This window comes from Poecilia latipinna, unplaced genomic scaffold (assembly GCF_001443285.1).
Source record: "Poecilia latipinna isolate Pla-1442-1.1 unplaced genomic scaffold, P_latipinna-1.0 Scaffold684, whole genome shotgun sequence".
Classification (NCBI taxonomy): Eukaryota; Metazoa; Chordata; class Actinopteri; order Cyprinodontiformes; family Poeciliidae; genus Poecilia; species Poecilia latipinna.
The window spans coordinates 40065-64793 of NW_015113300.1; the positions used below are offsets into that span (position 1 = coordinate 40065).

Consider the following 24729-nt stretch of genomic DNA (forward strand, 5'->3'; position numbering starts at 1 on the left):
CTAGTGAATGAATAGAGCAATATGTCCTAAAGAACTGAGTTAGCGAGAGGCGCTGTCTGACCCGCCATAAATAATCAGCAGCATCCTGGAAGTCTGTGAACATAAACACATTTCTTTCTGCTACATGTAGAAAAGAAGACAGTAGGTTGGACTTGAATTTAAAATAAATTAAACTCTGAAATCTGCAGCCAGGCAAGAGAATGTGAGTCTCTTTAGTCAAAAGTGTGAAAAGAGAAGAAGAGGAACTGAATAAACTGAAACTTATCGAAAAAACCAGAGAATCTGATGTGAAGTTCAGAAAACAAACAGGCTTGTAGACGGTGGGAGGAGATCAGTGGAATGGAAACCGTTGAGTTTGAACGACAAAATGATTTAACAAGTAGTTTGTGTTGCTGCAGACTCAACAGGAACTGCAAGGCATCACTGACAATGGACTGTGCTTAATTCATAAATAAATATAGCAGATGATTTATTTATTTATAGGTTTATATTTGAATTTTCTTTTGAGTTCTTTTTACATGATCTTTTTGTAGAAATGGGACTAAATTAAGCTACTAGGAGGCAGACTGCTTTAAACACATGGAAAATAGGAACCGACGTTGTTTCCTTTAATGTTTTACATACGAACATGCAGCCGTTAAAAACATCAACACTCAGAAGTTTTACTGCTAGTTATCGATGAACTGACTGGTTATTTTAATTAAATACTGGGATTTATAACTTTACCTTTGGATAGAGCTCTTTTCTACGACGGCATATTTGGGCCATTGTGAACAGGGAAAAAAAGGAATAAATTTCCACCAAAAAACTTTAAAAATTTTAGATTAATAAAAAAAACATTTCTAGGAAAAACAAGAACTTTGCTAAGCTTGAAAAAGAAAGAAAAAACTGAAATTTTGAGATTAATCTCAAAAGCTGTGAATTTCTGCGTTTCAAAAATCAAACATTTTCAACTTTTGGAAATATTCTGAGTTTCAAAAGTTGATAAGTTTAGACTTTTGAAACTCAGAAATGTCCAATTTTTTTCTAGAAAATTTCAGTCTTTTTGTAGGTTGGGTGGGGGTCGGAAATTAACTCCTATCTACAATGGCTCTAATGCACCGTCTCCATTTGTTATAGCGTCAAATTAATTAATAATAAAGCACATCTAAAAACACCCCAGATTTACTCTACATGTACAAGCACTGCAAAATAATATGAAAAATAAAAACAAAGAGAAATAAAAGAATATTTTTTTTAAACAGAACTAATATTCAAAATAATGTGACCACTGACACTAGCTGAAAACAAACTGATTGCTTATTTAGAGCCGAAATCTATTCTAATCACTGTCGGATTGTTTACACTGGAAATTGAATATTTTATTGTCCTCTCTCACTCTTTTTACCATTCAACTCCTCACTCTGCGCACACCAACCCTGAGCCTCGCCCGTCACACCCAAGCCTGGACTCTTCCCACCCAGTCCATCAGCCTCCCGCGGTACCGCGCCCTGGACAGCGGCTGAAGGAAAAGAAGGAGCCGGAACTTCCTCAGCAGCCCGCAGAAAACCGCCGCCGCCAAAACTACGAGGGGCGACATCATCACGAAGCCCAGGATGATGAGGGCGGAGCAGCTGTTGTCGTCGAGGTAGCGGCAGATAGCTGCCGGGGCGTCGAGGACCTGGAAGGACACAACGGAGAGGGGAGAAAGAGAAGTCCTGGACTTTAACATAAAGAGGTAAAAACAGCCTCTTCTTCTACACTTTGCTTCATACAGAGGGCTCCCGGCCATGAAAAATGTTTGCTTCCTCCAAGTGCTAATAATGTGGAATAACGTCAGAGGAAGCTAATGCTAAAGCATTATACCGACATGAAGTTTAGTGGAAGCTAAAGCTAAAGCATTATACCAACATGGAGTTTAGTGGAAGCTAATGCTAAAGCATTATACCGACATGAAGTTTAGTGGAAGCTAATGCTAAAGCATTATACCAACATAGAGTTTAGTGGAAGCTAACATTGAAGCACTATGCCAACATGGAGTTTAGCAGAAGCTAATGCTAAAGTATATCCCTGTAGTTAGAACCGTCTTCTTGCATAACTGCTTATAAAGAGAACAGAAACAGGAAAAAGAAAAACTAGAGAAAATATGGATGAATGAAAAAATGGTTTAAAGAAAGTTTTTAGTGGTAACTGGTTGATATTTTTCCACGATATTACAGAAGCACAGACGCAATCATACATGTCAAGCCTACGCACACAGAATAATCCACCTGCTGCTTGATCATTTCCTTTTCTAAGTCGTTTTTATCCAAATGCAGCTTCGCCTCAAGTAAACACACTGGCAAACAGTTGTGCCTTACATTTAGTGTTCTCTGAAATGCGCTCTGTGCTTTTGGTGAGCATGCTGCCCACCTGTCTGAACTCAGCTGCTGCTGGCACCAAATCAGAGAACTTTGTCTTCTTACCAACTCTCTCTGTCAACAGAACAAAAAGCCTGCAGACTGATGCTGTCTGCAAATGTTTGCTTCAGTTTAAGCTGACATTCTTTTCCATCTTAATGATGAATACTGTGCCTTTGCGAGCCTAAACTTTTAAAGTCCTGAAAGAGAACACCCTCACAAACCAAAGTGCATCTGCAGAGTATTACAATACCCCCAAAACCTTTCCATATTGTGCGACAAATGTCGATTTATTCAAATCAGATTTGTATTATAAAATAATTCAAGGTTTCATATCATCAGAAAAAGGAAAGTTTATCCTATCTGAAAATAAGAAAATGCAGCTGGAACTTAAAAGAAAAGGTCACAGAATGAAGTTTGTCAAACATACTTTATTTACATTTATTTAATTTGACAAATTAATCAACATATTACAGCAGTATTACGTGTTTTCAAGGCGCATAATGCCATTTTATAGCATAGTCAAGTAATTATTCAGTTGTTATAAAAATGCTAAATACAACTCTGGAAAAAATGAAAGAGACCAGGCTCTTACTTTTTTTTTTTTTTCCAGAGCTGTGTATCAAATATGACTTGGAAATGTATTGCCTTGAAATTGGGCCTCTGTCTCTTTAAGAAACTCCCACTCTTTCTGAAACTCCGCCTACAGGAAGTCATCACAACCTCGCTCCTCTGTTAACCCTTTAACAACATTTTACCAGCGCTGCACTGAGAAGTAGCTCCTTAATGAGCTCAGCAGATGTGCAGTTCCACCAAGTGTTTGCTAATTACTGCTGGCTAGTCTGAAGGAGCTGAGCAGCTTGAATCAAGTCAACATTCCAGGTATCTTTTTGTTGAGATAATAACATTATAACATGATGTAAATTTGAAAAAAACGATTTTACATGATACCCCCCCTCCAGCAAACTAACTTTGGTCAACTTAATTTGATTATTACTGACCAATTAACACAATATACTTCAGATGGATCTCCTGTTCTATTTTCACAGTGTACTGCAAACACACCAACACAGTGTTGTTCACCTAAACTGAGAAGGAGCAGGCAGGAGGCTCTGGTGGAGCTACAGAGACCTCAATAAAACAGTTTATTTTCATCCCAATCGTTAAACTTCTAATAAGATCATGTTGTAGATCCTACAAGCATTTACTTTAAAACTTTTAACGATAAATCTCAAACTTTCTGTTCTTAAGTTACATTTTGAGACTGTCTCAGGAAAACAGTCTTCAGTTAGAAGCTTCTTCAAATTCACTGTAATACAGACTGCTGCAGGAAATCTGTCCTCCCAACTATCAACAAAAACTCTTTGAAGTCTTTGAATTGAGTTTCACTTAATTTTCCTTTGGGATCAGCAAAGTGTTTTTGATTGATTTGATTGATTATTACATAATGAAGTTTTGATTATGTTTTATTACATTTTGAAGCCTGATTTTATTACATTGTTATTACACAAATTGGCGTTGTAATCCACATTATGTAATAATAATGTAACATTGTGAAGTATGGTGGTGGCAGCATCATGCTGGGAAGCTGGTGAGTTGTTGGGATGAGCTAAAAACAGGTCAGTCCTGAAATTAAAGCTGACTTTAGATATTCAGCCTGAAGAACAGTTTTTGTTTTGTAAATCTGGTAGTCGATGTCCTGAAAAGCTTGCAGGGTAAAATAAAAAATATTAACTCAGGAATGGCAGAATAAACTTGTTTTTAAATATCTTGTGCTGCTTTATGTTGGCATAGCCATAAAATCCTACCAGCATACATTGAAGTTTGTGGGGTTTTTTGTACATTTGTTGCTCGTGCTTAAATCCAGAAAGTCTCTTTAAGGGTTTCCTTCATGCTGAAGGTGCCATCAGGTTCATATTTCTGCCAAAAATCCTGACTGCTGGTCGTCTGCTAGCAGAACGTCTTCTCTATGGGGTTACATGCCTGAACTTCCAGCTGGGGTAAACAAGTCAGAGTGCGCATGAACAGTGCAGATTCCTCCTCGTAAATGATTTGTGAACATTTTCTGCAGCTGCATGCAAATATTTGGACAATTTGGGGAAGACATGTTGTTGATTTTGGAAGCAAAGATGAGTAGATGTGACCTAGGAAGCAGAAAATCAGGGCAGCCTTTTGTCAGATGGTAGGGAGTTTGTGCTAATTATCTTTGCTCCTCATTAAAAATACATGAAACGGTTATTTAATATGTAAAAGTGAGTTAAGTAAGTATTTAGATTGTGCAGTCAGCTGAGTGGTTTTCCTCTCTTCTGCAGTGGAGGGGTAATTTGCCCAGCATACCTCTAGATTTTTCCGTAACGATCATCTGAGAGGACATTAGTGTGCTCGTTTTTTCTGACTGCGTGTGTTTTTATTTCATAATGTCTGCCATTAATCACTGTGGCATAGAGAAGATATTTTCAGAGTTGGTTTCTGGACATTTTCACGTTGTTTTTGTTCAGTTCTCTCTCTAAACAGGCTTCATGATTTGACAAAACGTTCTAGCTCCAGATCTCCAGACCTCCTCCAATGTTGACCTGAGTGGTAGGGTTACAGTTAAAGGGATAGTTTGTATTTTTTGAAGGTGTTATCAGTAACAGCTCAGATAGATGTCATATTGCAGAGAGTTTGTGGAAAGATAAATAAACCAGGTGTTAATAAGTTAACTGTTGTTGAGTTTTTGTGTGTGAACAGTGACTGTTATTACACTGGAGCAATGCATTAAGCCACAGATATATTCCCTGGCAGACTTTAAATTTAATGTAATTTGACTTTAATCTGATTAGGGTGATGGTTAGAGTCTCTCCAAACTTAAAAACTTGGAGCTCATCGTAAAAAATGGTAAAAAATACCAGTGGAAACATATGAAAAGCTGTTCGGTGGTTTATTAGTTGGTTCAATTTGTTGTTAAAATATAAAAGTAGAAGCTTATTTAATTAGTTATTTATTCATTGCTATCCTTTGAATGTTGTCTTCTTAATATTTCTGAAAATATTTCTTGCATTTTCAACCATAAACTGCATTCTTGTTTGAATAACAATAACTTAAAATTTAAATCTGCCAGAGGTTTGAATATTAACAGTTTGAATATGTTTGAATATTAACATTTCACAGTTTGAGTGGGTTTAAAAAACACTGTGTCGTGACATTATTCTGCGTCTGCGAAGGTAATAACCTCTCAAATAAATCGTCCGTTTAAGTTTGTTTCTGATTCCGGTCTGCAGAGCAACTGAACCTGTCAGTTTTATTTCTGCATTTCTGCCCAGAAAGTATTTTATAAAGATTTGTTGTTTTGTTTTTTTTTCTATTTTAACTTTTGCTCCAACCATAAATGACCAAAGTGAATGTTGACTTTTAAATCCAAGCGCTCCCTGATGTTTTTATAAATACATTATTTCAAAGACGTTTGCAGACATATTGTTGTAAAAAGTGGCTCGACATGCGTGAAGGTAAAAGTTTGAGGCTTATAAACTTCTGAATTTATTTTTCTGTTGGGTTTATTTGTGTGCCGTGTTTCTGCAGAGTTGATTTCATCTCTCCACAGATTCCTGCACACGCTGCTTCCTGTGAAACATGACCCAGCTCCCCATGAAGCAGGTAATGAGTGCAGACTCCCTGCTGGGCCTGTTTTAATGTGGATGGCGGCGCCGGTCGGGTCCAGACATGTGCGGGTGGATCTGAGGCGTTGCCTGTTCTCTCTGAAGATGTCAAATTACATTTAAATGAAAGTTTTGGTTCTGCCAGAACCTCTGTCCTGCCAAGAGTCAGAGATTTAGGAGGAAAATGGTTTAGTTAAAATATTTCAGCATCTTAAGGCTTATAATTATGTAATTATTCATTTTATGTATGAAAGCTGCAATATTCCCTTTGAAAGGTTGGCAATTATGTTTTTATAATGACTTCATGCTGAGTTACAAGTGCAGTCATGTATAAAATGTAAAACACCCCAGTAAATATTCTGTTCTTTAAGAAGAAAATGTCACTAATTTAATCCAGTTTTTTTATATCTCTGGAAAATTAATGTATTTATTTCCTCTTAAGCAAAATAAACCAGGTTTTGCTAAATGTCTAAAATAGACTGAAACATTTCGGGGTGAGGAAAAATTTAAGACACTCTACACCAGGGGTGGGCCATCCTGGTCCTGGAGGCCCGGTGTCCTGCGACTCTTAGATGCCTCCCTGGTCCAACACACTTGAATCCAACAGCTGAATCACCTCCTAAGTGCAGTCATGTTCTCCAGAGTCCTGCTAACGACCTCATTATTTGACTCAGGTGTGTTGAAGTAGAGACACATCTAAAAGTTGCAGGAGACCGGCCCTCGAGGCCTGGAGTTGCCCACCCCTGCTCTACACCCTATTTCAGCTTAAATTCACCCCACAGAACTTTAATGAGATCAAAATCTGGGCTTTGACTAGGCCAATGCCTTCCATGTCAATCAGGTCTTGATGGATTTACTGGTTTGTTCTGGTTTTTCTTCTCGGATTTCATCGAGTCTCATCTAAAACTTGATTTAAATCACAGTCAAGTGCTGCTGCAGCAAGCAACCTCAAACCATGACACTTCCACCACCGTGCCCCGCAGCTGGAATGAGGTTCCTGTCTGATTGTATTTGGCCATTTTTTAAATGCATTACCAGACAGAAAAGTTGCTACTGTCTTATTTCTGATGGTTTTAGACAAATTAACCAAACAGTCATGCTTTATGTAAAATATCTACATATATAAATGTTAGAAAACACACAGGCTTTCAAACGGTGTCCTAAGTTTACATAAAGGCATAGATCGAGGAAGAGAAACTAAAATAAACAATTTTAGCAAAGTGTAATTTTCCACTTTTGCCATAATTAGATAAAAGAAATGGTGACAGAAGTTGAAAGTTCAGATATTTTCAGCAGGACATTTCCTTTGATGCTTCAGCAGAAAGGCTTAAAGCAAAGTGTTAATAGAAAGAAGAATGGATCTTAACCCGATGTTTAACGATGTTCAGAAGCAGGAATCATGAAAAACGGCTCCAGTGCAGAAACAGAATAAAAATAAGCCACTGAGGACGATTCAACTTAATTTAATGTTCGTCCACAACGCTGTGTATTAGCAGCATCATATTTATTTCATTCTGAAAACTCAAAAGGCAGTAAAATATTCAATTAAGTAGTAAAATATTTAATTTTCCCAGCAACAGTTTTGATGGGGCAAATATTTATGATCTTTTAATCTTTCCTTATTTCTTTACAGCTAATGAGCGCGCCAACATTTTGACTGCAACTTTACTGAAATAAAAAATTAATCTAACGGTTGTTTCAAAGTGAAGATATGATGCAGTTTGATTCATGATCAAATAGCGGCTTGTTTCTGCTCAGGTTGGTTGGTTTCTGAGGTTTTACAAAGTTTTAAAGATACAAAATATTCCTTTAATGTAGCATTTTCATGTCTAGATTAGACAACAGAGGAAATCCTGGAGCAACAGGAATTTCTTCAGTTATTTGACAGTACTGCCCATCCCCCACCTATTTCTGCACACTGCTGGCCAGCTGTCTGAAAGAGAGATTCAATGTTTTTCTCATGTTAACATAACATAAAAATGAGGCATTTTGGAAATATTTACTGATGTACAGAAACTAAAGGAGCATCAAACATCAGAAAGGAGACGAGAGAGGAGGAAAGGAGTCAAAGAAAGGATGAAGGCCACAAGAAAGGAGTCAAGGAAAGGTTGAAGGAAGGACACACTAATGAAGGATAGATGGTAATAAATAAATGAAGGTTTAGTTTGGGTCAGAGTGTTTGTTCTCTGAATGGATGAGTTTGGGTCAGAGTGTTTTGGTTCTCTGAACGGATGAGTTTGGGTCAGAGTGTTTTGGTTCTTTGAACAGATGAGTTTGGGTCAGAGTCTTTTGGTTCTCTGAATGGATGAGTTTGGGTCAGAGTGTTTTGGTTCTCTGAATCGAAGAGTTTGGGTCAGAGTGGTCGTTCTCTTCCCTCCTGCAGAGAATCAACAGGAAGTGAACACATCGGTCAGGACTCACTCTGGAGTGGCAGAGGAAGCCGGCGTACAGCAGCAGCGCCGCAGGCAGAAGCACCACACAGAAGACCAGCGCCAGCAGCAGGGCGCCGGCCGACACCACGCACAGGTTCCACAGGACCAGAACCGCCCCGCAGGCCACCGAGCCGCACGCTCCCCTGCGGCCGCCCCACGCGCTGCCGTCACTGTGCGCCACTGGGGGGGGCAGCATCTTCACGGCATCCCCCACCCAGAACTCCTCCTCCTTCTCCTCGTCCGCTGAGCCGCCGTCCTCCAGGTCCACATCCACACCACACATCCTGGGAGGCAGAACCGACGGTACCCCTTACTGAGCATGTTGTTCACCATGGAGACCGAAACAAAGGACTGCTATGAAAAATCATTCAGGACAGTCAGATGTTTAGATCAGGGGTGTCCAAAGTGTGTCCTAGGGGCCGTTTGTGGCCCCTGACCCGAAGTCCAGCATTTGGCCAACAAAACTGAAAACGGGTGATGAAATTGTCTATTTTTCTTTTAAAAAGGCGACAGTCTGAAGCTCTTTTTATGTTTTGAATCTTTGACGATATTCAGATTTCATAGAAATGATGTTTACTGTTGAGCAGGTAACACTAAAAAAAGAAAAAAAATTAAAGAAGTTTGCATTTTGATTTAATGAATCTTGTAGCTCACCAATAGCTTAAGTTTGTCAGTTTTGACCCCCAGTGCAAAATGTTTGGACACCACTGACTTCGATTAAAGTGTATTCATGTGCTGGAATGGCCTAGTCAAAGTCCAGAGCTTAAAAATGTCTCCTTACAACTGCTATCCAATCGATTGAGAGTTTATTTTGTAAAATAAACAAACACTTTATTCTCCAGGTGTGGAAAGCTGCAGTGTAAGTATTGACTCAGGAGTAGACATGTCACAATAAATCAATAAATCAGTTAATCATTTGATAAATGAAAACAAGCTCAATAGTTTCCATTTTTCTCTCTTTCTAAAACAGGATGATTAAAGTCTTCAGTCTGGTGTTTGGTCTCAGTCAGTCCTGTTTTAGAAGAACATAATTTAATTTGTTGTTTCTGTTTTGTTTATTTTGGATATTTAAAGTTTGTTCCAGTGTAAAATGTTCATTATAATTTAAAGTTTATTGATCTTTGACAATGTGTTCTTGCATTATGATGCCATTACCATTATATTACTTCAAAATGGCCTCAAAATAACAATATTCCTGTTAAATTTGTTATTGAGACAGGCCTACTCGAGACTGAATACAAAAGTCAATTTTATGCTAATTTGTGTTTTTCTATTACATAAATACTCACAAAAATTAAAATATGTAGGAAAGAAGGGAATAAATACATTTACCAAGCTCTATATCTGCTATCTTTTAACATAATTAGTTTTCTAAATATAAAATTTGTACATTTCTCCAATATATTATTTTTCATTCACCTCGTATTCTAATACAGATTCCATATTTAATCAGAAATATTTATCTAGTTTTAATTAACTCTAAAGCAGACCCCTCTGTTTTGGCCAGGCACACATAGCAAAATGTAAAATCTAGATGGCATAAAGTCACGCATATTTATTTTTTTATTTTAAATCAGTTTTCTTTTCCAGCTGAATCATTATAATAACACATGGCGGTTAAATGTCGCTCACCTCGCTCAGTAAATCCCGCCGCTCTCTGTTTGTTTCCGTCTCTCCTCCGCTGATCGTCGCGCAGCTTTTATTTTTATTCCTGTTTAAAATAAACTCTTGTTTCTGGCTCGGCTTTGAACAAACTGCAGCGCCTGTGACTTGAACCCTGCGCTGCTGGAGAGATGATGCTGCTGCTGCTGCTCGCTTCCGCTGCGCGTCCCCGGGAGCGATGCTCCGGAGCGCGCGCACGTGCGTGCGCGCTCCGCGGTGTTCAGGCTGCGTGTTTAAAAGCAGCACGTGCCTTTTTGTTACGATTTAGTCGCACATTTTCGGGGGATTTTTTTTTCAGTCTCTTTGGAAAATCATCGGGAAACAGAACAATGTTTAAAGTAGGGGTGTTCAAACTGAGGCTCCGGTGCCTTTTGCAGCACTTGGAAATATTTTATGTGACCCATGACCTGAATGGTAGAAATTAAAACAAACAAAAACTCTAGGACAAGATTTAGTTAGTTAAAGGGGCAATATTGTTTATTTTTCAGGCTTATGGAGTCATTTTATAGCTTCAGTTATAAAAACACTGTATATGTCAAAAATAACTTAAAAAGAAATTTTACTGTCTTTGAAATTGGTTTCTGCCTCTTTAAGAAGCTCTTGCTCTTGATGAGAGAATAACATGACATGTGTCAAACTCAAGGCTCGGGGGGCCAAATCCGGCTCTCCATAGCTTTATTTTTTTGGCCCTCACATTAATAGAAGCTTTAAAATAATAGTTTTGTGCTTAAAAATGACTTTGCATCAATTAAATCAAAGGAGTTTTTATCTATACAATACCAAATGACATCAGTATGTTCAATATTATTTGATTTCAGAAGTAATCATTGACAGCTATTTATGTTTTTGCAGACTGTTGATGAGTTTTATCAGTATGTGTTGGAACAATCAGTTATTTGAGAACCTTTAAGAAAAATGAGTTTGACACACCTGCATGAAAACATGACACAAGTGTATTTTACCGGCTGCACCCCCTTTAAAGCTTTACTTTTAAGCTTTAAAGTAAAAAAGTTCTTGTTTTACTTTAAAGTAAAACAAGAACGTTCAAATGATGCCGTCTGGTCAAATTATAACAAGTTGACCTTTATAAACATAAAATCTTCTGTAAACAAGCAGCTATAACAGCAATATGTGCTCAGACTGCAGGGTCATAAGTGCAGAAATCTGTGTGTTTTGTGTATTCCAATTCATAAAATGAATTACTTTAAAAGTCTAGACATCTTTCTCAGAAACAGAGTTGCAGTTAAAAGGGCAACAATGAATTCAGCCGTCTAAAAACCATATAAAATGCAACAAAAAGCTGCAATATGTTGAGAAATGTCCTTCTTAATTCCTCTCTCAGCACGCTGGGCCTCATGGTCCTGAAAACATTGTCAACATGTGCTGGGGTGAGATAACGGCATGATTGATTTGCTTTCCAGTGCAGTCAGACAGCCAACCTTTTGCTGATCAAATTTAATTACACAGAAGAAGAGACAGACGTCAGAGGACGTGGGAGCAGAGTGAGGAAAAGGGAGAGGCAGGAACAACAGATCTTAAGATAAGGAACAAGAGAAGATGTAGATAAGGTGACTGAAGATAAGTCAGTAAAACCTGTAGACATTCTCACCAGAGACATCTGCTGGACCATTTGGGAACTTTTTAAAGGAAATAATTTGGTTTTTGGAGTTTATTCACTAATGATCTCTTGTATTTTTCTTATTGTGGTGAATTTTGAGTGATATTCCACTTGAGAAAGCTGAACATGTTGCCCTTGCTGCTCTGAGACCTTGTGTTTACCTGCCTTTGACTCTGTCACTCTGCCTTCAGACATGCATTAGGCCACTCACCATCCATTAGCTTCACAACATCCCGTTACCGTGGTAATTCATCTTACGCCAGTGACAAGGAGCACACAAAGTACAGAGTGGTTTAAAGGAAGCCATCCATCGAACTTGAAACACACATTAAAACATTTTGCTTTCAGTGTTGGACATTCAGGAAAATGGTTCTTGATGGAGAAAGAAAAATAATTGTACAAACATAAATAATATAAAAAAAATGCTCTACCAATTACAGTGTTTAATTTATAGGAGGAACAAATTCATTGCTTCACCTCTGAAAACCCTCCTCCTCTCTACTTAAAGAGGCAGTAATGTGTAAATTAATTTTTTCTTAGCTTTATGTCATATATCATTCCCTCAGCTCCTTCAGACTAGCCAGCAGCAATTAGCAAACACCTGGTGGAACTACGCATCTGCTGAGTTTGTCATATGATCTACTTCTCAGAACGTTTGTAAACTTAGAGAAATATTGCTGTGTCAGACAAAGTGGGAGCTTCTTAAAGAGACAGAGACCAATTTCAAAGGATTACATTATAAAGTCAAATTTGTTTTATGTCATATTTGATACATGAAACATTTTTATAATAACTCAAGATCATATAGTTACTTGATTGTGTTCTTACATTTACATAATCTTCTCCTTTAAGGAAAGCAACCCCACAGCATGATGCTGCCACCACCATATCTTAAAGACAGGATGAAGTGTTTCGGCTGATGCCCAGTGTTCTCCAAAAGTGGGGGGAAAATCAATTTAATAATGTCAAAAATACTCCAGTGCAAAATACATTAAATGATATTTAACATTGTTTTGGGCCCAACTCAACTGTGGTTAACTGAACTCAGACAAAAACTGACCTGCAGTCAGCTTAAATAGTGGTGCAGTAACCTAAACCTGCCACAGGAGGGAGACACAATATAAAAAAGGAACAAAAAATACAAAATTAGCAAACGCAACATATAAAACCATAAATCAAAAACTATATTTAACTTGGCACAATAAGTGAATATTAATGTAAGAAAATAAATAACTAAGGTAACCTTTAACAAAATAAAGTTTTTCCATTTGTCCTTTGTAAACTTATGTTCCTGACTTAAAACGGCGTCATGAAGTGTCATTTGAGAAATTACATTTCTAATGCAAAGTTGACACTTTTAATGGACTTTAATGCAACTTTCCATTAAAAGTGTTTTTATTTACCGAATGTCACTTCATGATAACAGTCATTCTTGAAGAGTCCTTTGCGTTCATGACGGTGTGATGTCAGATTTATGCTCGCATTCCTCATGTCGTATTTTGAGTTGGCCCGTCACACAAACCTCCAGTAAAAAGCACTGCAGTTTGTTTTTCATAAGACAAAAGATGAACAATTTCTAACCGTACTGATCATCAACAAAAGTCGCCCAGATTGTTCTCCTTTTACACAAAACAACATACAGCTGGCATGAAGGGACTTTGGGACATAAATTTTAAACAAGCTCTTTAAATTCAGTTGCCTAAATGAAAATGTGTAAACAAGCAAAACTGGGCATAAGCTTTCATCTCGGCCCCAAAACATGAGATTTACCTTTGAGGCAGACGGATCGGATTCAAACGAACGAAGCCGTAAACAGCCTGCTGCTTTCCCATCATGCAGCTCTTCTGTGCATCTATAAAATGTTTGCCCTTAGCTGGAGGTTTGTTGATCAAAGGCACCAAGACTTTGTGCCAAACAGAAACACAGCTTTGTTTTTGAAGGGGAGTCGAGGGTAAACCTTACACAGCCTGGAAGTGTTTGTGCTCATTCATATTTAGCCTTAACGTAATCATTTACCTTTAATAACATGTTTTTAATGACTAACTGTAACATTAATGTTTTGAAGAACCACGTCCAGAGTCCAAACTGGAAGTTGAAGGAGCTAAATATTAGGGTGATGGCAAGGAGACCTTCCAACCTATAAAATTTAAAATAAAACATTATTCAAATGGAAAATAGCAAAAGACAAGGTAGAGAGGAACGAGTGAGAGTAAGGAAGAACAGAGGGGACAAATGGAGTCAAGGAAGGGAGGATACAAGAAGTACAGAAACAAGAGAGGTGGTGGAAGGATAAAAGGAGGGAAAGACTAGAGGGTAAAGAAGCAAGAGAACAAGAAAGGAAGGAAGGAAAGAACGATACAAAGAAAGAAAAAGTAGAAGGCAGGACACTAAGAAAGGACAGACAGATTCAAGGTAAGAAGGAAAGGATGTGAAGGACGTAAAGGAAGTAAAGAAAGGATACTAGGTAAGAAAGCAAGACTGACAGATACAAGGCAAAAAGAAAGGAAGGAATTATGGAAGCAGGACTCAAGAAAAAATAAGACAGCGTAGAGGGAAGAACAGAAGGAAGAAAGGACACAATGTTTGGACAACAGGATTGGAATAAAGTATAAAAGTACAAAATATCTTCAAATTTCTTATTTTCTTTTCAATACTTATACAAATTTGTAAAACCTAGAAATCAAAGAGTTTCCCAGGCTGGAGACGACTCTGATTAATTTATATGAACAGAAGACAGGAGACGGTTACCACAAACAGAGCATTTATTACATTCAAAGCAGAATAAAAGCCCTACAGTATATCAACAGGCTATAGTCATCAGGCCTCTGCGTGTGTTATTGAAAACAGAGAAGTGCGTAGTGTTTATGTGAGCTCATTCTGATAACGCGGCTCTGTGGGTTTTTGCCTTCAAAGAAAGATTCAAAGTGCTGTAAGGATACTACAGAGGAAGCAGCGTGGAGGAGGAGCAAAGGCGAGCAGAGAGTCATTACAGCTGTGGCTCTAGCCTCCGTCTGACGCGTGGGGCAGCGTGGGATGGTGGTGCGCGTGAGGGTGGGCCTGCTTGTCAGACAGGCTGTCTGCGTGGGGCAGAGAGTGGGCCGGGTCTCCGATCAGGGGGTCGGACAGAGACGGAGCTGAATCCAGGGTGTTGTCTGCTGGATATAGCTGCATCACCGCCCCCTCCTGGACGCTTTCCTTACTGCAGGACTGGCAGCTGCAGTGCAGGATCCGCTCCACCAGCTTGTCCACGCGTGGAGAATCCTCGCTGCCGGGGCATTCCAGAGTCACCTGCAGGTAAACGCATTAACGCAAATTAACACACCCGTTGAAGTTTAGAGTTTATTTCTATGTTGTTTTAACAGTTGTTTCCATTTTTTTATAACTCTGTTACTTGAAATTAGGGCTGCAACCAGCGATTATTTTAGTAATTATCAATAAAATAAAACAATAGGCACATTCTGATGATCTATCATAAGAGCCTTTTCTATTAAATACATTAAAAGATGCAAATAAACAATTAAATCCCCTTTTAAAATAAGAAAATAAACATTTATTTCCTAAAATGCAACCACATAGCATTCCTTTGATCATAGCAAAAGGTGCACCTTTAAAAAAAAATAAACGTGCAAAGCTCAGCCCGTTCTGCTTGACTTAACATGAACACAGTGCAGGACTGATCCGTTTAGTTTTTCAATTAACTGGTTAATAAATGGACAGCAAAAGTTACTTAATAACAGTTTTTTTTTTTCCTTCAGAATTTGAACCAGGTGAAGCTAAAACTGCAACTTGAGGAGTTTTGGTTAGAACATATTTACAAACAAAGGGTTTTTATATTTTATATGCAAATATATATATTTTTGTACAGCTTTGGCTTAATTGCAGATGTGAACATGTTGTTATTTTAGCTTTTTTGTTTGAGTCTGTGTAGGTAACGATTAATCAGTTACCAGACAATTATTATAATAATTGATTCAATGCAATTAATCTGATTAATCATTTCAGCCATATGTGATCTTTCTGCTTTCTGACATTTTGAAGTGTTAGAAACATGGCCTATAGAGTTTTATAAATGTTTTACAGTACAGTATTTGTAAATATCTGGTGGTGCATTCAGCCCAGTTACTCTAACATTTCCATATAAAACCAGAGCAACTGACTGGCTTTAGAAATAACTAAACAGAGCCCTCCTGTGTAACTTAACCTCAGTATAAATCATCTTTACTTCTGTGGAGCCTTCAGAGGTTTCTTAGTAAACAAACAGCGTCAGGAAGACCAAGGAAAACAGCAGAAGGTAAAAGAAGTTTAAAGCAGAGTTAGGTTAAAAACAATATCCATAAACCTGAAGCAATGTTCAATCTATCACTCAAAACTGGAAAGAGTGTCAAACAAGCCTGTCCTCCCAATTGAAAGGCAAGGCAATATTAAAATAGGTATATCCAAAAACAAAAGTTTATATATATATATATATATATATATATATATATATATATATATATATATATATATATATATCTGTAAAATCTTAACACTTTTCCAAGCTCAACATGCCAGAGTTCTCAGTTCATTAGTTTCACATTAAAATATGAAATACTGAAGTTCTGCATGACTTTATGGCAGATTTTTTTTCTACAGTTGGGACACATGAAATTCAGTATCAGAGAAAAAAAGAAACGGGAAGGACACTGAAACAAGAGAGGAGAAACAGAGTCTGGGAAAGGACGAATGTAAGAAATGAGGAAGGAAGGACAGAAAGACCAGTGAGGAAAGAAAATAAGCAAGAAAACAAGGACACAAGGAACGAAGAAAGGAAGCAAATAAATTACAAAGAAATCATGGAAGGAATGAAAGAAAGTCTAAAGAAGGACAATCTTTATGTAATACTTTAGGGTTTAAAGTCTGGAAATGCATTTTTTAATTATTATTTTCATATTTTCCTTTTTCCAGTCTTATCCAGACTTGGAAAATAAATAGATCCAAATCAGCTCTTTTTAACAAAACCACTAAAAGCACTAATGCTACAGCTTAAAGTTACCATGCTATGAGAATTTCATACTGACCCACGCCTATCTGACACTCGGTGAAACAGAGATAAAGTTGGTCAGCTTTTAACATGAAGTACAAATAGGCATATTTAGACCTGCTGAGGAGCTTTACACAAACTCAGCCAGCTCTCCAGACCTCACACAACTCGCTTCCCTCCCTCTCTGTTTCTATTATCCCCAGAAAATGATCATTTAGCCATTTCAACAAGAGCCGGAGCATCAGGGAGCAGTGTCTTCTTTCGTGAGAACCGACTCTGCTTTTCTTCAAACTCAATTAGATTAAAAGTCCAGAAACAACAATCATTTCCACAGACAAAGGCATCCATTTCCACATAAACAGGAAGAAAGTGATTGAAAATGCATTTTTTTCTTCTTCTTCTTCTTGCCTGTGTTCTCCTCCAGGAGGGTTAGTACCTCACCTGTCATGTCTACCTGGCAGCTCTCCAAACTACACCTCCCACAAATCCTTTGTTTTCACGACGACTTCCTTCTGGATTCAAATATCTACGTTGAAACGTGACGTCACACGCGCAAGATCCCGCCCCCGGCTAACCAGACGATGACTACCATTGGTTATAACTGTCTAGTCGTCAGCATAACGCGCTAAATCTTAAATATAAGCGTAATATATAACAGGAAAAGGGACGGAATGTTACTAACCTTGCTCCCTTATCGACTGAAGGTAAAATTAAGTTCCTTTTTTATCATTTATTTCTATTTGGCTGTTAATTTTTTCTGTGTTGCGGTTAACCGTCCCGTTCCGTTACCATAGCTACGCTCACTCGAAAGTTGCCAAAATAAGAGCATATAGGTAGTTCAAAAGGCGTTTTTACTCAGTTTACTTCTACACCACTAACTTTCAACACTAAAACAACTAGGAAATTAAGTCCAAAAATATCACATTTCACAGGTCAATAAAAAGTTTTAATTAAAAAAAAAATAGGGAGGGAAAGTAGGTCAGTTATGCTAGCTTGACTTGACAACCTTAACTCCAGCATATCTACGCTGAAGCGACCCACCACCTACTTTCTGACAGATCATCAGCAGAGCAGGTGTTTAAATAATTAACCACCACTGTGTCCAGAAAACCAATTATTAATAATGGTGAAATAAACATCAACAAGTCGACACAGAGAGTGAGAATAAAAAAGAATGCAAGTTGTTTTGAGTTGCCTTAGCAGAATATAAAACACTACACTGCTTCATCTACTGAGACTGTTTTCATGGTTTTTCTCTTATGGTTGTTTAAAGAAGCAAACACATCTCATCCCACATCCACAGGCAAGTGCTGGTGTACATTTGCACTCCAAAATCACAAAATGTTACCAAGTATTTTTGGTCTAGTTTCTTGTGCAAATATTTTAGTACACTTGAAATAAGGCAAACTTACAAGTAACTTTTCAGCAGAAAATATGAGCTTGTTTTAAGTCAATAATTCCTTCATATTCATGAAAAAGTACCATTTCTACTCACAAAATGGAGATTATTTCTCTTATGGAAAAAAAAGTCTTATTATAAGTGAAATAACCTTCCAGTGGAACTTGTAATTTTTTATAGACCAAAAACTTTACTAGACCAAAATACTTGGTAAGATTTTGTGTTTTTGCAGTGCGCTACGTGAGCTAATGTGCAATAACTCTTACCACTTCCCACTGTGTCTGGGCAGGCGTACAGGAGTCACAGTGTGCCAGGGACTCGGTGGACTGTGGGAACGTGTTTGGGACGCTGTAGCTAAAGCACTGGCCCAGACAGGCTCTGTATAACAAAGAGGAGAGAGTGCATGAACGTGCCTGTCCCACAGACATGATGTGCTGGAGTCGACCGAAGCGCTCGCGCCTGTGTAAGCAAGAGCTGCAGGGGGAAAAAAAACAGAGCGCCTGAAATCTGAACTGATTTACAAAGCCTAAGGATTCTCAGAGGCCTCGGGGAAAACATACACTCACAAAATGGAGACTTGTTTTTTACAAATGGTGGTCATTCGAGAGTTTTCGGATGGTAAAATCGACATCAGGTTTCAGATGAATGAAGTGAATATTTTCTATAAATAAAGGAGGTAAGTTTTGCTTTTGAACTTTTAACACATTGATTTTTATCCTCAAGATATCTAACATACAAAATCATTTAACAAGAAACATCCAAAAATGGGACAAATCTGAAACAGAAACTAATCTAATTTGGGCTATTTAAAGGTTAAATAAGTCAACCTAAGAAATCCAAAAACTTATTTTCCAACATTTATTGTTCCATTGTCCATTAAACTTTAACTAAACTTTGTTAAAAGAAAATGTTCCACAGATATCTATAGGAGAGTTTTACTAAACTAATATCTGTTCTCTTGCTGTTTTGCAGTCTGCATGACTTCATTGGAGAAGACTGCTTACCATAAATAGAGCCTGCACTCAAATCTAGAGAGAAAAGTATAAAATGATTTGCACATGGAAGGCTCTTAATGTAACTTACTTAGTCCAATAAATTTGCACAGTCCTTATTTTAACGGCTATTAATTTTTTTGTTTGACCTTTATGCATATATGTAGAAATTTTAGCAATGGAAATATTGAAACTAATAAAACAGATAAATAAAATGTCCTGATGCCAACAAACACGTGGTGAAATTATAAAGGTAATGAAATAAAGCAAGTTAAGAGCAAACATAAAATTAAGAAAACGTTATATTATTTTATGTAAAATAAGACAAGGAAAAATAAGATGAAGATTAAAATATGAAATTCAACTAAAGATAACCCCAAGAAATGAATACAAACATTAAAATCTAAAATAAAATAAAAAATAAATGAAAATAAACAATTAAGAATAAAATAAAATGATATTAAGAAAAATATTATAAAACTTATGAATAAAATTGTCTACATCAAACTAAAAGCAGAAACAAACTGAACAATTGAAAACAAGCTGTGTGAGGTTGTTGTCTTTCAGCCTGTTGGTTGGACAGAGAGGGCCTTCATCCTGACCTGTTTTGGATAGAGCGTGGCTGACATCCTGTGTGTCCGACAATCTGAGTGATGTTCTTGGCTTCGCACCAGGCGCTCTTGTCAGGGAACAGCGCCAGGCGGTTGATGTGTGCAGGCGCTGCCGCTGAATGCAGCGCAAACAGCGCACAGCAAATTTGAATCCTCTGCCACATGGCTGCACCTATAAGGCAGGAAAACCACAGCATGTCACTGATAACTGCATTACTTCAATCTGGTCCGACTACCGTAATGGTTTTACATGGATTTGCTTTTCTTAGTGTTGACTGACAACTTCCGGGTGATTATCAGATAAATCCCCCCTGATCAGCTTTTATCTAGATACAGTCGGCTCAGCTGCGTGACCAATTCAGACGAGCTTTTAAATATGTCAGGGAGATGAAGATCTTGTTCCCGCAGATGTAAAACAATGAAGCCGGGAGGCAAATATGTGCTCTTCCTGTCTGCAACAGCACGGCTGTCCGCTACTCGCTTTCATTCTCCTCCTTAAAAATGCCCCAGCCAGTAACGTCATTTACGACCGACAAAATCCTTTTCTCCTGCTGCTTATAAAAAGTTCCTCGATGTCATCAGCATCCAGTCCTTTGTGCTCACTTTAGCACCTCCATCTGGCATTTATATTTTCCTGCAGCTATAATGTTCCCAGATTAAAGAGCTGAAGTCTAGACATGGATTTCATTCACAAAGAGCAATTAGAAATATGTCAAGGTCTGAAATGTGCTATACAAATAAAATTTGATTGATTGATTGACTGATTGAAGGTCCAGATGAAAGCACCCTGCTCATGCTAAAGTGAAAGCTTCCTCACATTTAAGGGTTAAAGTGTATTTCAGAGCTACTACTAAAACACAATAAATCAAACCACAATATCTGTCCACAGTTTAAATATATGAACACTTTGATGAAAGACTGGATTTTGTTTTGTAGCTGTTTTACTTTATATAAACTATTTTCATTTTAAAATACCAACATTTCCACATAACTTTATACTTTAGTCTGCCTGATTATGTAGGTTTTAAATATTAAATGATTCAGTACTTGAGTAGTGTTTTTACCAAATACTTCTTGAATGGCTACTTTTTACTTTTACTTTGTAAAAATATGTTGAAGGAGTGTTACTCCTACTTTACCTTTTATCAAAAAAGTTTTTTTTTTAATTGACGTGTGTTTATGAAGCAAATTTACTTTGGTAAGTTCAATTTGTGCAATTTTATTATCAATGGAAACACAGCTACTGACGGTCACCGTAACACAGTGATCTTGTTGTCCTTATGCCACTTTGTAACTCATTTATTTTCAGACATTATTCAGTTGAAAGACCTGTTTGTGCACAAGATTTAACTTCCTTGGTTTTAGATGTTCTTGCCTCATGATCGTAGCTGTCATGATTTAGTAATAATCCTTCCTGCAGAAAAACAGCCCCACAACATGATGCTGCCTCCCCTGTACTTCACAGAGGGGTGTGCATTCTCAACATTCAAAGCATTTCAGCTTTTTGTCCAAATGACCTCAGAAACTAAAGTCTTTTTCCCTCAGTGCATTTGCAAACTGGAGTTTTTACGTTTCTTTCAAAGTTGTGACTTTTAATCACTTCAGTACTAAGACACAAATTGCTCTAATGACTTTGCATTAAAAATAATTGATATTGAAACATATTTTAGCACCAATCAACAGATTTACAAACAGCAATTAGCTGAAAAGTAATGTTTAGATAATTGGTTAAAATGCTACATAGTTTTTTTGTTTTGTGCTTTTTTTAAACACATGTTGCACAGCAGGCTTGTGTGGCCGTACACAGAACTGAACATGAAGCTAGAGAAAATTAAACAAATAAAAAAACTGCAAATGAAAACTTCAAATGACCTTGAAAACGTCTGAAGAGCCGTTGAAGATATGAAGAAAGTGTGACAGAAAAATATGACATGAAGAAATCAGCCAGTGACTGAAACAGAAGATTCTTTTATGTTTTACATTGAAATAAAAACTGCAGTGATCTGCAAGTGAACTTTCATAAAAAAAAACACCCAACAGAGTCCTCACAGTTACCAGATCATTACATTTAATCATCACTAATTCAGTCTATTAAATTATTCCACATGTCACAGTGCAAATATGATCAGTTATATTTTTGCTTAGCATGTATCCTTATGGATTCAAACTAATAAACATTTACCTTTTTCATGTTTTGTCCAGCTACAGCCTCAACTGTAAATACATTTTATTTTCTTTTTAAAATCCTGTGACCTTTATTGGACAGTAAGCAGGCAAGAGAGAGAAAGGAAGACATGCAGGAATAGAAGTGAAAATCAAACCCAGGACAACCGAGCTGAGGCCTCCAGCCTCTGCACACGGCGCACTGAGCCTCTCAGCGCCATCAAAGTACTTTTACAAAGCTCTTTTATGACAGACAATATCAGGAAATGGATAATTGCAGAGTGGACTCAAATGAGCACATCATTTTTAAAATATGTTGCAAATAAAAATACAAAAGGGTTGTTGTGCATGTGCAACAAACCTTTATTACTCTCATAAGCCTAAATAAGACCCAGAGTTTTCAGAAGAGACTCAGATTCAGATTTGTTTGTCAAAGCCAGCAAGGCCATGAAATAGTACTAAGAGAATTCAATAGAAGTAAAAATAAATATTTACAAAGTACAAAAGAAATCTAGCAAACAATATAGTAAAAAAATAATGGTTAAGAATGAATTAATTATATTTCACAGGTGGAATAAAACAATTAGTAACCTACTTGTGTGTGATTTAATCTCAGTGTAAGTTCAGGAGCTCTGTGAAACTATCTGAGGTTTGTTAGAGAATAAACAGCATCAGTAATAACAAGGAGCACAGCAGAAGTGAAAGAACTGGTCTACATGGCATGTGTGGCAGAAATCACTGTCATAAAACATAATGGTGGCACCATTATGCTGTGGGAATATTTATTTTTCAGTAGGGACAGGGAAGCACTAAAGATGTTACAGTCCAGAGAGAAACCTGCTAGAGGCAGCAAAAGAGGCTCATATAACAGGACAACAACCCTACAGCCAGAGCTACTAGTGTAGCTATAGTATAGACAACAGAATTCATTGAGAGAATCAATGATCAAATCAATGAATTTGAAAATATAATTAAATGCTAAAAAGTTACTGTGTTAAACTTAGTGATAAGAACCACACTTCTTTATGTGACTGGTGTCTTAAAACAGCGTTACAAGAGCATTATTTGTGTTTGTGTGGCTATGATTGCTTTGTACACTGAAAAAAAGCAATGGAGGTCCAACTTTAAAAAAAAAAAAAAGATTTAATTTGTTTCATGTAATCAAGTTAAGTTTGTCAAACTTACTTTGTTTAAGCTTGTGTAGCATGACAACTTAATATATTTACTTGAATAAACGTAATTGTACAAATTAACACATTTTTTAAGTTGGATCACCTGTTTTATTTTTTCAGTGTACAGTCACAGCCAGGCGGTTACCTAAAAATGAAGTAATAAATAAAGCTTAACACAAACTACGGTGATAAAAGCTGAAGTCCATATCGCCCCTCTGAAGTGTAGCCTATGGTTGTAATGTGAGAAAATAGGTTAAAAAAAAAAAAAAAACTTTAGAAGTGTCAATACTTTAGCAATGCACTGACCTATTTTCTCTTCTTCTAAAAAGAAAAATAAGAACAAAAAACTATATCACTTTGGTTAGTGTAGTTTATTAGCTGGTGATCTTAAAAGCGCAAATTAGTCCTGTTTACCACTTTAATTATTTAAAAAAATAAACAGAAAAAGTTTAACAGGACACTGAAAAAAGAAAAGGGAGGTCCAACAAATTAACAAAAATTATTTTGTTACATGTAATAGAATTAAGTTTGTCAAACTTACTTGTTTATTGTGACAACTTAATATATTTACTTGGAAAAACATTATTTGATTACTTGTAACCAATTAACAAACATTTTTAAGTTGATCACCTGTTTTTTTTTTTCAGTGCACAGTCATAACCAGTTTAAAAACCTGTAGTTTTCATCATTACTTTTATCGTGATAAACTTGAAGTCCATATCGTCTTATGGTTGTAATGTGGAAAAAAATTATATCGGTGTGAATACTTTTGCAAAGCACCGATTCCCCACCGATTTAATTGTCTAAAAAACAAACAAATTTTTCATCTGTCAATTTGGTTGGTGTAGTTTGCATATTAAAACATACGGAAACGTTTGCAGTTTACTATTTTCAAAATAAATAAACAAAACAAATAACTTTAAAGGGTACTGAAACACCTCCAGAGGTGAGGGGTTAGCCGGGGCACCTACCAGCGAGGTGAGGAGCCTCCTCCGGATGAACTCCGCGCAAAGTCCCGCTGATCCTGAATCCAGCGGAAAAGTGAGGATGCGGGCTGCCTTCGTACCGACAACCACACACACACACCCACACACACACACACAAAAAAAACGTCTGTAATGATGATCCGAGCTCTGCCGGTCACACAACAGTTACATCATCCGAGAAAGAAGCGGCACCAAGTGTCGCCGTCCGAGCCGGGAGGAGGAAGGAGGATGATGGGGGATAGATTGAGAGGCAGAAGGCTATCTCATCTCCGAGTCTTCTCTCCCCCTTCAGTGTTCAGTCTCTCTGTAATTCCTCTGGAAAACACTTTCCAAGTTGTTGTCTTTCGTTGTAAAACTCTCATGCGAGGGGTTGAGGCGCGGCTGAGCCCTCAGACAGGCGTCCTGCTGCGCCGTTTCTGGGAGAAACTAAAGGAGGAGGAGGGAGAGGAGGAGGAGGAGGAGGGGGCCAAACTGCTGGAAAGGTTTCAAATGTTTCCCTAAAGTGGAGCCATCATATTTACTCTCCAAATGTGCAAATGAAACGGGATTAAACACACAAGGCGTGTTCACAGACATCCGCACACATCTGGCATTGCTTTGATAACATGTGCTTTCAGGTTTTGTAATTGAACATTAATAACAGCGTATAATAATGATGTAT

The 24729-nt window shown here is 37.4% G+C and overlaps 2 protein-coding genes and 2 long non-coding RNA genes across 6 annotated transcripts; 2 read left to right on the top strand and 2 right to left on the bottom strand.

The window, feature by feature from the left end:
* Positions 1-1077: 1077 nt before the first annotated feature.
* Positions 1078-10301, bottom strand: tmem88bl (transmembrane protein 88b-like). Of its 2 annotated transcripts, none has more exons than XM_015044629.1 (3): positions 10078-10301; positions 8435-8758; positions 1078-1660 (listed from the first exon to the last, which is right to left on the bottom strand). In XM_015044629.1, the coding sequence occupies exons 2-3, from the start codon at positions 8726-8728 to the stop codon at positions 1433-1435; spliced, it is 522 nt and encodes a 173-aa protein (XP_014900115.1). In that variant the 5' UTR covers positions 8729-8758; positions 10078-10301; the 3' UTR covers positions 1078-1432. The 2 variants fall into 2 exon arrangements, with proteins under 2 accessions (XP_014900115.1, XP_014900113.1); XM_015044627.1 differs by having other exon boundaries at positions 8435-8729; positions 10078-10299.
* On the top strand, positions 1632-6483 carry LOC106954836 (uncharacterized). The gene is made up of 2 exons (XR_001426435.1): positions 1632-1717; positions 5959-6483. It is a non-coding gene; the product is annotated as an uncharacterized LOC106954836 (long non-coding RNA).
* A 4168-nt stretch (positions 10302-14469) lies between the features above and the next one.
* On the bottom strand, positions 14470-24502 carry nbl1 (NBL1, DAN family BMP antagonist). 2 transcript variants are annotated; one of them, XM_015044625.1, is made up of 4 exons: positions 24054-24502; positions 19739-19919; positions 18411-18522; positions 14470-15013 (listed from the first exon to the last, which is right to left on the bottom strand). In XM_015044625.1, exons 2-4 carry the CDS (start codon positions 19909-19911, stop codon positions 14726-14728), a joined length of 573 nt encoding a protein of 190 aa, XP_014900111.1. In that variant the 5' UTR covers positions 19912-19919; positions 24054-24502; the 3' UTR covers positions 14470-14725. The 2 variants fall into 2 exon arrangements, with proteins under 2 accessions (XP_014900111.1, XP_014900112.1); XM_015044626.1 differs by lacking the exon at positions 24054-24502 and adding an exon at positions 20887-20907.
* On the top strand, positions 17187-19365 carry LOC106954835 (uncharacterized). The gene is made up of 3 exons (XR_001426434.1): positions 17187-17449; positions 18434-18794; positions 19117-19365. It is a non-coding gene; the product is annotated as an uncharacterized LOC106954835 (long non-coding RNA).
* Positions 24503-24729: the final 227 nt, after the last annotated feature.

Coding starts and splice junctions, on each gene's coding strand:
- nbl1 (XM_015044625.1), bottom strand. CDS start 19,911: ATGTGGCAGAGGATTCAAATTTGCTGTGCGCTGTTTGCGCTGCATTCA. Junction 18,523..19,738: donor CCACGCTCTATCCAAAACAG/GTCAGGATGAAG, acceptor TTTGTTATACAG/AGCCTGTCTGGGCCAGTGCT. Junction 15,014..18,410: donor CCCAGACACAGTGGGAAGTG/GTAAGAGTTATT, acceptor GTTTACCTGCAG/GTGACTCTGGAATGCCCCGG.
- tmem88bl (XM_015044629.1), bottom strand. CDS start 8,728: ATGTGTGGTGTGGATGTGGACCTGGAGGACGGCGGCTCAGCGGACGAG. Junction 1,661..8,434: donor GCTTCCTCTGCCACTCCAGA/GTGAGTCCTGAC, acceptor GTGTCCTTCCAG/GTCCTCGACGCCCCGGCAGC.